Source organism: Gracilinanus agilis, chromosome 1 (assembly GCF_016433145.1).
Source record: "Gracilinanus agilis isolate LMUSP501 chromosome 1, AgileGrace, whole genome shotgun sequence".
Taxonomy (NCBI): domain Eukaryota; kingdom Metazoa; phylum Chordata; class Mammalia; order Didelphimorphia; family Didelphidae; genus Gracilinanus; species Gracilinanus agilis.
Genome location: NC_058130.1, coordinates 798,299,460 through 798,311,585, shown reverse-complemented (window position 1 = coordinate 798,311,585; position 12,126 = coordinate 798,299,460). Strand labels below are relative to the sequence as shown.

The following is a 12,126-nucleotide window of genomic DNA, read 5'->3' as shown; positions in this document are numbered from 1 at the left end:
GTTCCAAATTGCCATATGATTTTCTTTTAATAAATCCTTACCTGGAGTCTAGAATCAATATTATATATTGGTTCTGAAGCAGAAAATCAGTTAAGGGCTAGGCATTGGGGGTTAAGTGACTTGCCCAGGATCACCCAGTTAGGAAGTATCCAAGGCCAGATTTGAACCCAGGACCTTCTGTATCCAAACCTGGCTTTCAATCCACTGAGCCTGCCAGCTGCCCTCTTGTGCCCTCTTTTTGCTAAATTCAATGTCAGATCTTGAATGAACATGTATTGATTTGATGAGAGCTCAGGATGACCTCCAAGGCATTGTGGGTCAATGGGGATAAGAACATGGAGCATTTACATCCTCGTGCTTTATCAAAGCCTTTTCAGATCTTTTCTCCTCTGGTCCTCACAACGCCCTTGGGAGGCAGATGCTATTACTAGCCTCATCTAATGGATGTGGAAACTGAGGTAGACATGAGTCCGTAGCCTTGCAGAAGCTTACCCTGCAGGCAAATGTCCGAGTCAGGTTTTGAACTCAGGTCTTCCTGACTCTGGGTCCAGTGTTCTATCTCCTGTGGTGCCCTCTAGTGGCCTCCAAGAACGATGTATCCATGGGTCTTCCTGAAGGGAAGACTGAGGCAGAATCACACAGAGCGGAAGTGACTGGCCTAGCCCAGAGATGGAAGCGAAGAGCAGGTGGTTTGAACTCTGGGTCCAGGGTTGCCTGACTTTCCTTGTGGGTTACAGAAGGCCGGCAGCCTGGGCCCTTCACTGGTCCCTCTCGAACGTGGTCCAGGCTCTGGGTTCAGTGAGGAAAGGCCTTGGAAGTGGAGGGCCTGCAGCAAGAATTGGGGGAGGCCAAGAAAACTTGGCTACAGCGCCCAGCTGAGGGCTGCCTCAGGAATCCTGCCAGGGAGGCTTCAGCTGTGGTCCCGGCCTCTTGCTCTCACCCCACCTTCCCTTCAGGCCAGAGGAGGCCCCCAGGAGCTCTCGAGGGTCCCGCTGTAGGAACAGACTCGCCGCACCTCCGGCCTGGGTTCTGGGATCAGCTATCATGGACGTGGAGGTCACGGAGAGATGGAGGGATGAGATGTCCCCTGAGGAGCTCCCTCGTGCCAGCTGCTGGGAGTCACCCTTTGTCTCGTGTCCGCCCTAGCTGGCACCTGCCCCGCCCCCGAACTTGGCGCCTGGGGAGGACGTTTTGTGTCGAGGGCTCTTCCTGACAACCCTGGGCGTATGGGCGGGAGCACCACTGCTCAGGCCTGAATTCCAGGGCACCAGAGACTCTCCTGCAATGGCTCGGGGCCCCCCTCAAATCTGACAGGCTGTGCGTGTGGGCTCCGTCCAAAAGAACCAAGAGAGGCAAAAGCTGGCCGCCGAGGGCTTAGGGAGGGCATCCCCAGGATCCCAGCGGTGCTGCCCTCCGCAGGGCCTTGTGCCCATCCCGTCCTGCTCTGTGCTGCCTAGTGTCTGTCTCCAGGAAACCCTTTCTCTGCGCAGGCTTCTTGGTGTATGGATTCGAGATCTGGCCCCAGAACCACCAAACTACAAAGCTGGCAACATTTGCAATGTCCCCTAACACATTTTTTTTTAAACCCTTAACTTCTGTGTATTGGCTCGTAGGCGGAAGAGTGGTCAGGGTGGGCGATGGGGGTCAAGGGACTTGCCCAGGGTCACACAGCTGGGAAGTGTCTGAGGCTGGATTTGAACCCAGGACCCTCCCCTCTCTAGGCCTGGCTCTCCATCCACTGATCCCCACCCCATTTTAATGACTTTATGCACATAGTTCCAAAAGGGATGATCCATCAACATCCTGGAACCCCTTGAGAATCGCCCAACCCTTCCTTTTGTCGTCTTTGTCACTTTGCCAAGCGGCGGTAGCCTTCTTTCATGCCGTGTCAGCCGGTTCCCGCCTTTTTTGCATCATCATTTATTTAGTTTTCACATTCTTTGTTAAAACGAATTTGGGCTTCTCCATTCTCTTCCTCTCTGCAGTCCTCCCCCCATCCATCGAAAGGGCAGGCGATGTATCCATCAGGCCCGCGAAGCCATGCAAAGTATATTTCCAGAGGAGCAGCGTTTCAGGAGAAAACAAGGAAAAGGAAGCTTACAAAAGGGGACTTGCACGTGCTTTCAGAGTTCGCCACTCTCTCCGGAGGGGAGCGGAACCGGCCCCGTTGTAGTACCAATCCTGCAGGACACCGAGGGTCCTTTGGAATCGTCCTGGATCGCTGGGCCGCTCAAAATGGCCAAGACTTCCACAGTCGTTCATAACCTGATGCTGCGCCGCTGGGGACAACGTTCTGCGGTTCTGCTGCCTTCACTCCGCATCCGTTCGTGCGAGTCTTCCCAGGGCTGCGGAAGCGCGCCTGTTCCTCATTTCATGCGGCGCCGTGTATTCCATCGCCACAGAGACTCAAGAATAGCCGTGTGAAGGAAGGTGGCCTGGGCGCGCCACATCTCGAAGCATATCACAGAGCAAACATCGGCAAAACGCTCTGTGTGGATTGGTGCAATACGTGGGAGTAAGTGGCCACAGCAATCCAGTGTTTGATAAACACACCCAGCATCCAAGCTTTGGGGCAAGACCGCGCCATCCGGCAACAGGAAAGCAGGGAAGTCCAACACGTCACACCTCACATGGAGAGAGGGTCAGATGGACGCGTGATGTGGACGTGAAGGGTGATACCACAAGCAAATCAGGCGAGTGTGGACAACTTTACCTGCCAACTCTGTGGATTAGAGAAGAATTTAGGAAGAAACGAGAGACAGAAGGACAGACCGACGGGGCGGGGCGGGGGGAGAGAGAGAGAGAGTGAGAGGGAGACTGAAAGACAGATACAAATAAAGAAAGGGAAGGGGGAGAGAGCCAGAGAGAGCATTAAAGGATGTCAAATGGACCGTTATGACTTACAGTTCAGCCATTTCAGTCATATCCGACTCTTCGGGATCTTATTTAAGGGTTTTCTGGCACAGATCCTAGTTTTCCATTTCCTTCTCCAGTTCACTTTACAGATGAGGGAACTGGGGCAAATGGGGTGAAAGGACTTGCCCAGGGTCACACAGCTGGGAAGTGTCTGAGGCCAGATTGGAACCCAGGACCTCCCCTCTCTAGGCCTGGCTCTCAATCCACTGAGCCACCCTGTTGTCCCCTCATTTCTGAAATATATAGATAACCGAGCCAAATTTATGGGAATATGAGTCATTCCCCAATTGCTACATGGTCAAGAGATGTGAAAAGACAATGTTCAGACAAAGAAATCAAAGCTATCTCTAGTCAATCTTGTTCGGGAAAATGCAAATTAAAAGGACGCTGAGGCACCACTTCACACCTCTTGGAGGAGCTAATATGACAAAAAAGGTAAATGACCAATGTTGGAGGGAATGTGGAGAAATGGGGAAACGAATGCATTGTTGGTGGAGCTGCAAAAAGATCCAAGCATTCTGAAGTCATTTGAAACTGTGCTTACAGGGCTCTAAGACTGTGTGTATCCTTTGGCCCATCAGTATCACTACCAGCTCTGTATTCCAAAGAGGTAAAAAAGGGAAAAGAACCTACTTGTATCAAGATATTTCTAGCAGCTCTCTTGGTGGTGGCAAAGAATTGGAAACTGAGGGAATGGCCATCACTTGGGGAATGGCTGCACAAGTTGTGGTATGTGATGGTGAGGGAATATACTCGTGCCATAAGAAATGACGAGCTGGATGACTTCAGAAAAAGCTGAGAAGCCTTACGGAAACGGATGCGAAGTGAAGTGAGCAGAACCAGCAGGTAACGTCACACACAGTACAGGCAGTGTTGTAGGATGACTGGATCCGAGAAGATCCCCAAAGACTCCTGGAGAAAAATGGCGACCACCTCGAGAGAAGGAACGGCCCCTCCCCCCTCTGGAAACGAGCCTTTTCTTGCTTTGCCCTTTGGGTTTGCCACGGTGACGCGAGTGGACGGAGGGAGGGAGAGGACTGGAAACTTGAAATTTAAAACCGTGAAAGCAAAAACGGCTCTGACAGTTACAATTTGGAGAAGGCCCAAAGGCGTGAAAATGGTTGCGTTCCCAAAAGAGGAAGAAGATCGTGCCATGCCGAGGCCCACCTTGGGGCTCCTGGGAAGTGGAAGGAGAGGGTCAGGGTGCCCAGCTGACCAGAGGAGGAAGCGCAGGAGCAAGGGTTGCTCCACTTGGTGCCAGGGACGGTGGGGGAGGGAGGGGGAAGCTGCCAAGAAACCGGAAGAACTTCCTAGTGGTCAGACACCAAGCCCGGAGCAGAGCGGGGCCCTGGGCCATCTTTCGGAAGGCCCTCCTCAATGGCCGGGGTGGGGGGAGAGCAGCGATATTCCTGGGCTCAGCCCAGCCCCTCTCCGTGCCCCTGGCCCCCTGGGGCCCCCTTTTCTGTGTCTTTGTGGGCATCCGATGAGGCCTCCGGCAAGAGCTGCCCAAGTGCTGGCGAGCCCCCCGCCCAACCCGGGTGCCCCTTCCCTGCTTCTGAGGCCCGCCTGGGAGGGCCTGGCGACCAAGGCTCGCCCCGTCACTGAATGGTCAAGGATGTAGAAGATCTTCAACTCATGCCAGCATCGGGAACTCGGTCCGGCACTCCTGAGGCCTGTGCCGAGGGCCCGACAGAGTGGGAGTCTGGGATCGCGGAGCCCACCAGTGCTTTGGGGTGTAGGAGACAAGCTGTCAGAGCCAGGGAGGCCCTTGGAATGCGGAACACAGGCTGCTGGAACCACAGTCATCCCTAGAACTAGTCAACCTAGAACGTCAGCACTAGGTGAGAACTTGGAACACGGCATGGAGAGCTGGGAGGGAGCTCAAAGCCCAGAACCTCGGAACTAATGGAAGGTTCCTTCAGGACACACATTAGAGAGCGAGAGGCTGAGCCTCTGAGCCTCGGAGGCCTGTTTCCCGTTGGTGAGAATGGAGGCAGCCTCGAGAGGAAGCCCCTCCGGAGACCCGAGACGCCAGACGCTGGCAGCCTCCCCGAGGCCCCGGGCGGGTGGGGGCTTGGCTCCGTGAAGGAGGCCGGGGCTCTCTGGGCCTCTTCCCGGAACCGCTTTCCTCCTTGGTTTCTTCTCAGTAATCCCAGCAGCTGCTGGTAACATAACGTCCCACCCCGACGCCCGGCCCGGTCCAGATGGAGCAGGACGCGCCCTCCCACTCCGTCTGTCCCACGCTGGGATGGCTCTCTTTGCCCACCAAACGGCCCCCTCCCCCTAGGCAGGAGGACGACACATGCTTGCAAGTGATCAACTCCGATTAAGCACCTACTATGTGCCAGGTGCTGGGCTACAAGTCAAGGAAGCCGCCTGCAGTTCCCGGCCTGGGGGCCAGTCGGAGAGGATGCTGGGAGCTCGGGGAAAGTCAGGAGGCTGGCGGGCCGGATTAGAGTGTGTCGGGAGATGCGAGAAGACTACCAGGGGAGGAGGAGCACAGGCTAGGCAGGGCTCGGAATGCCAAACGCCTGCGGAAGCTAAAAGGGAGCCACAGCAGGTTACTGAGGAGGGGCTGAAGGGAGGCTGGCCTGGAGGGGCTGAGAGCCTGGAGGTCGGGAACCCCTCGCAGCTGCTGCAATAGTCCAGATGTGGGCCATGAGGTCCATAGGCTCAGAGGAGAGGAGGAGCACCTTCGGGGCCTCAAGGGGGCCACCAGCCCGAGGCAGACATGATGAGACTTGGTGTCTTTCCCATGAGCCTGTGGGCTTCCCTGGGGCAGGGAGATCCCAGCGTCCAAGGCCCAGAGTGGGGGTGGGACTGCTGGCTGCCTCTCTTCCTCTCGGTGGCCCTCCCTTCCCCAGCCCTATACAGGTTCGGGCCAGGCTTTCGTGCCTGTTGCCCACGCTGAGCCGGAAGTCACGGCGGCACGAAGAGCCTGGTGGGGGGAATCCGGCCTCAGGCTCCAGCAGTTCCTTCTGCGGCTGCAGGAGCAGATTGCTCAGGTTCCTGGCGGCTGTGGGGGAGCCTCGCTTTGTTCCCCGTGTTTCTGCGAGCGTCTTCGCTGCTCTCATCACTGCATCAGTTCGTAGAGTCTTGGCGGGTTTTCCTGGCCTCGTCCTGCGGTGGTGCAGCCACAAAGAGCACTGCTATGGGTGTGGGGGTCCGGGCGGGGCCTTTCCCTGTGCGCCGCTCCAGGCCCTTTGGGACACAGACCCAGGAGTGCTACTGCTGGGCCCAAGAGGCTGCCGTTTTGTGACTCTCCGAACCTGGTTCCAGATTGCTCTGCCCAACGGTTGTGGCAGTTCCACCAACGGCGTGGCAGTGCCTCAGTTTCCCCACCCGTCCTCAAGCATCTTGTTTTCCTTTCTGGTCATGGAGGCCAGTCTGGCCCTTCTCTACTCGAGGATCTGGGGTTTGGGCCTTCATCAGAGACCCAATAAAGGGTTCTCCAATTTGCCATTGGCTGCGTTGGTTCTCTTTGAGGTGGCTGAGGGCAGAGGGCGGCCCGCGCTTGGGGTTTTCAGCTGGCGTGGACTGAACCCTGTGCCGTATTCAGTGCCCCCCTTTTCTCGGGGGGGGGCTAGTCGTGAGAGATGCTTTGGTGTCCGCCCCGAACTAGAGGAGGATTTGGGGGAGGTGCCCCAAGCTGGAACCCCCGGCTTGGGCCCTCCCTTACTCAGCACCGGCCTGCCATGGGGGCCTCAAAGTCCCCCTGGCATGTTGTTGGTACTCCTCTCAAGGTCTCCATGGGCTGCCCCCCAGCCGCCTGAGGGAGTCGGGGACTGGGCTGTGCTGGAAGGGCTCCTCCCTTTCTCCCATGGCTCTCCTCTCCTGACCACTTCCTCCTCTCTGACCCACCCAGGGGTGCCCCACAGAAGGGAGGCCCTCCCCTGTCCTTGGGGCTTTCCCCAGACCTGCGGTCAGGCCTCTCCCTCGTTCCCCTCCTCCACGGGGAAGCCACCCTTTTGGGTGCAGTGGCCTAGGCCATGGAGCCCATCCTGGGCATCCCGAGGTTGGTTCCCCTCCACAGACACCTGAGCAAGGCTCCCTGCTTTACCGCTGCCCCCTCCACCTCCCTCATGTCCTCTGGGGAGCCTGAGATCAGCTTGGGGCTCTGGCAGGCACCCTTCCCAGCCCTCCCCGGGCAGCCTGGGCCACCCGAGAGCTTGAGGCTGAAGGGACCGACTCCCCTCCCTCACGGTTCCCCACAGTGCTCTTCTCCAATGAAGGAAGCTGTAAGGGCCTTCCCAACAGGGCCAGGTGGGCCGCTTCCCCTAGCCTGACTCTGGACTGCTGGGGAGGGCGGAGAGATTGGGCTGGAGCCTCCCCAGGGGTGGATGGCCCTGGGCGCCGGCTTGGTCCAAACCCACCTTCGATGCCCTTTGGGCCCCCTTCCCAGGCCACCTCCAGCCGTTCGGGGTTATCTTGGTGAAGGCTCGAGCGTGCTTTGCCAGCCTTGAACCCCGGTCTGGGAGATTCCGGGCCCAGGACTCTGGCCGGCACGGCACCCAGCGCCCGTATCCTTCAGGGACAGCCTCGATGAGGGAGGGGGGCCGAGGCAGGCCATCGGCCACGTTTCGATTTTGATATCCTCAGTGCTGTCTGAAGAGGCCGCAGCCTGAGCCTGGACGAAGACCCTGAGGAGCTGGCCAGGCAGTTTGGAGGAGACAGTAAGTGAGCCGTCACATCCTTAGTGCCCAGGGACCGCCCTGCTGGCATGAGCTATCGGCGCCAAGGCCACGCCAAGGCCGCCAGGCTGGAATTCGTCCCTCTGGCAAGGAGGTTCCCGGCTTCCTGACGAGCGACGCCCCCATCTTCCGTCCTACTCTGTATGCCCCAGTGCTGGGGCATACAGATAATATAAAGATAATATAAAGATGGTGGAGGATGGGAGAGGCCCTGCAGGCCTGGAGGAGCGCAAATCTCCTGCCAATAAGCATTTATTGAGCACCTGCTCTGTGCCAGGTCCTGGGCTAAGAGCCAAGGCAAAAACCAGTCTCTGCCCTCAAGGAGCTCACAGTCTGTTGGGGGAGGCAACATGCAAACACATACAAAACAAGCTCTGTACAGGATAAATAAGAAATAAGGAAGAGAGCCCTGGGCTGAAGAGGCCTGGGAAGGCTTCCAGGAGGAGGCGGGGATTTGAGGTGGGCCTTAAAGGAAACCAGAGAGGTCAGTAGTAGGAGCAGAGGAGAACGTGTGTTCCAGGAAGGGGTCCTGGCCAGAGAAAATGCCGAGTTCAGAGACAAGAGTCCTTGTCGGGGAGTGAGCTGTGAGAAGGCTGGAAAGATAGAAGAGGGCGGGGCTATAAAGGGTTTGGACTGGTAAAGCCAGTGTTTTGTATTCCATCCTGGAGGAAATTGGGAGTCTCTGGAGCTTAAGTGGGGGATGACATGGTCAGGCCTGGGCTAAAACGAGAAGAGACTGAGGCAAGCAGAAGCCCCCCTCCAGCAGCTAATATGGGAGCCCAGTCAGGTGATGAGGGTTTGCACCAGGGTGGGACAGCATCAAAGGGGAGGAGGGGTCCTGGGAAGATGCTGCAGAGGTGAAACAGATCAGACATCCTGGAAAAGGGGCCAGAGATGGGGGAAGAGGTGAAAATGATGAGATGTCAGAGAAGTGAAATCTACCAGACATGCTGCTGCAGAGGTGAAAATGACCAGACATGCTGCTGCAGAGGTGAAAATGACCGGGGCCAAAACTGATCAGATCTGTGGTTGAAGAGGTGAAATCAACGAGATTTGGTGCAGAGGTGCAATGGAGAGGTCTTGGCACAGCTGCATGGGATTTGGGGGAGGAGGGAAGAGTGAATCCTCCAGGATGACGGAGGTTGGGAGCCTGCGGGTCAGGGAAGATGGGGCTATCCTCCACATTGACAAGGAAAGTGGGGGATGGGAGGATTTAAAGGGAAAGATGAGGTCTGTTTTGGACACACCAAGTTTAAGGGGTCAACTAGACATCCAGTTTAAGATGTGGGGCATAGATGAGAGACTGCAGAGTTGGGGATAGGAAAGGGAGATTGGAGAACCCTCAGTAGAGGAGGGTCATTAGATCCAAAGGAGCTGGCAAGATCACCAAAGGAAGTAAAGAGGGAGAAGAGGGCCCAGGCCCAGGTCCTGAGGGGTGCCTTTGGCCTGCTCCAGAACATTCAACAGTGGAGGCAGGTAGGAAGAAAGCCAGGAGGGAGAGGTGTCTGGCAAACTGAGAGAAGAGGACCAAGGAAGAGAGAGACCTAGTGTCTGAGGCCACAGAGAAGTCAAGAATACAGATGGTTGAGCTCTAAGTGATTGTGTGTGCACGCGTGTGCCCTGTGCCTCCCTCAATAGAACACATTCTTTGAGGTCAGGAATGTTTCACTTGTACCATCATACGCCCAGGAAAAAGCATTTAGTCTTGCGTTGGGGTTCAATAAAACACCTTCTTGAGTCCTCCTTGCTGGCCTCTGCTCTGGCCAGACCTTGCCGGGAGGACTGGTCAGTTCTAGGAACCCTGGTTAAAGACGACCGTGGCCAGGGGAGGTAGCCACGATGGCAGAGGGCACGAAGGTGCCTTGGGCTGGGATGAGCGGGCCGTTGCCCTCAAGCATTTCCAGATTTTCCAACTGGGAAGGGGTCTCAGTAGCCACAGAATGCCCCCCACATCTGAAAAACGTTGGCCCTCGACGGTACGGTCGTCCCAGGAAGCCTCCGGAAGATCTGGCCGGCGTCTTGCCGGACAGCCCGTTCCATTCCCTTTTGGGGACGTAGGAAGTCTCCGGTCCTCCCCCTTCCAGGTCCTTCTCCATCCTGGTAGCGCCATCATTCTCATGGGCCCCGCCAGAGTACTTCACAACGTTCTCTTCTCTTCTTACTGGCCTCTCTCAAGCCTTCTGGCAGGCGGGGGCCGTTAGTACCCCCATTTTAGAGGTGGTCAGTGCAGATGAAGGGCCTTGGCCAGGGCTGGCTGCTGAGGACTTCCAGGGCGGAGGGAGAAGAGGTCCCCTCCCGAGACTCCAGAGCCTTGGCACTCAGCGTGGGCCCGAGTGGCCACGGAAGGCCACTGCTGGCTGCCAGAGCTTGTGCTCTGCCCACACTTTCAGATCCTGCTGGTGGCCGTGCCTCAGCCATCTTGTCTTGGGGGAGGCCGACTTAAGCGTTAAATTATTCCATCTTCTTAAGTGCAGTCACCAGTGGAGGTCTTTGGGAGCCTTTTAAGGATGTCGGTCAGGTAAGAGGAGGCGACTCCCAGGCTCTAGATCAGCGGCTCCCAAACTCTTCTGGCCTGCCGCCCCCTTTCCAGAAAAAATCTTCCTTAGCCCCCTGGAAATGAATTTGTTTTAAATTCTAATAGCAATGATTAGGACAGATCGGTGCACCCGTGGCCATCACTGCCTCCTGGATCGCTGCAGCACCCACCAGGGGGCGGCGGCGCCCACTTTGGGAATCGCTGCTCTAGATGGAGCTGGAAACACCCGATCCCAGCCCAGCCCCTCTCTGGGTCTCAGTTTCTTCACCTGTAAATCGGGGTGGTTGTGAAGACCAAAAAAGCATGTACATGCAGGCTAGCCAGCCGTCTCCTAGGGTTGCTGCGGAGGAGCCACGGGGACCATTTACGGGTGCTGTGTGAGGCCGAGTGGGCGCTGCTGGGACGGGCAAAGGTGTGCCGGTGGGAGATGACGTGCCAAATAAGGCCGTGTGGCCGGAACCCCTTCGGGAAGGCCTTTAATGATGGAGCTGAGGGGGCAGAGCTGCCCGTGGGAGCCCCCGGTGCCCCGAGGGGCCCTGCCTGAGTGGGAAGGAGCAGGAAGGAAAGGCGACCAGCCCGCCCGCTGGGGGAACCTTTTAATACATTCAGAAAGAATTCCAAGAACACGATCAAAGAGGACGGCCCAGTGCCACGAGCGTCGCCGGGGCTCTAGTGGACGGACCTGCCCTCGGCTACCTGGGGACGGCCCCGGGAGGGACCCTGGACGGCGGCGAGGGCCACCCAGAGCCAGAGTAAGTGTCGGGGGGCTCCCGGCCTCCTTCCGCCCCTGGCTGGCCTTGCTCGGGGCTCGGTGGCCGGGGCCGGGCCGGGAGGCGGGAAGTAAGCGGTGTCGGAGGTGGGGAAAAGGGTGGGAGCCGTGGCACCTCCCGACGTCCGTCTGTCCCTGCAGGGAGCCAGGACAGGGAAGGCACTTTCTGGCGCTCCTGCCCGGGCTGGGGGAGGCCCCCTGCTCTGCCCGAGCTCTGCGGGCCGGGCTCTTCCCCCTCTTCCTTCCTGTCCTTCCGCCTCCGTCTGGCCGGGCCTCGCTCGGCCTTTGTGGCCGCAGAACGATTAACGGAGGGCTCGCTCTGGTGGCGCAAAGGGCTCTGGGAGGCCAGCGGGGGGCACGAGGCGGGGGGGGCCGGGCGCCATGGAACACGGTCCTCGTTCGTCTCACGAGTTTATTTCCGGGGCGGCCCTGCCAGGGGAGGCGGGCGGGCGCGGAGCGACGTCTGGGCGAAGGCACGCGCGTGTCCGGGGCCTCGGCGGACCCCGGGGGGGCTCTGGGCCAGCCAGCCGGGCCTCAAGTTTCAAAGTACTTGTAGATCGCCGTCACGTACTGCATGACGCTCTGCCAGTCCGGCCGCTCGGTCCGCGCCATCTCGCAGATGTTCTGCCACAGAAGAGACAAGACGGGTCAGCGGGCTCCGGCCAGGCCCGGCCGGCGGCTGACCAGAGGGAGAGGCTCGAGCCTGGGCCGGCCTGCAGCTCCGAGACGCCGCGAAGCCTCTGCCGCAGCCGGGCCAGGCCGGGGGGGGGGGGGGGGAGCGCGGCTGTCGTCGGATCTGGGGCTACAGCGGTACGTGCGGCCCCCCAAAGCCCCCCCGGACCCCCACTTACCAGAGTGGATTTTATGCCCACGCTCTCGGCCGCCTGGAAGGCCAGGGAGAAATTCCTTTTCTGGAAAGGAAGCCGCCCGGGTCAGAGAGGAAAGCCCCAAGACGGGGCCCCGCCCCCCTTCCTGGCCGCCCCCCACCTTGTCCTGGCTGCTCAGCTCCTGGTAGGGGATGTGGGCCGGCAGGTAGGTGTGCAGGAGGGCGCAGAAGGCCAGCCCGTCGTTCCAGCTGCTGCTGAAGTTGGTGATGTCGATGTTCTGGGGAGACACGGCGGGAGGCGCTCAGAGCAGGGCCCCGAGCCACCCACGGGGGGACGACACACACGCCTATGCCGGCTCTCTCCACGGGGCCACGGAGGCCCCCCAGG

General features: G+C 58.5%; 1 protein-coding gene across 5 annotated transcripts in view; it reads right to left on the bottom strand.

The window, feature by feature from the left end:
* Positions 1-11,307: 11,307 nt before the first annotated feature.
* The window catches only part of SPECC1L (sperm antigen with calponin homology and coiled-coil domains 1 like), a 20,813-nt gene continuing 19,994 nt past the window's right edge, over positions 11,308-12,126 (bottom strand). For 4 of the 5 annotated variants that reach the window (XM_044675177.1, XM_044675189.1, XM_044675172.1 and 1 more), the window contains 3 exons: positions 11,900-12,016; positions 11,764-11,823; positions 11,308-11,536 (listed from right to left, as the gene is read on the bottom strand). In XM_044675177.1, coding sequence (XP_044531112.1) covers positions 11,447-11,536; positions 11,764-11,823; positions 11,900-12,016 — 267 coding nt within the window. In that variant the 3' untranslated portion in view covers positions 11,308-11,446. The remainder of the gene's footprint in view (positions 11,537-11,763; positions 11,824-11,899; positions 12,017-12,126) is intronic. The other variant, XM_044675196.1, reaches the window with a different exon arrangement.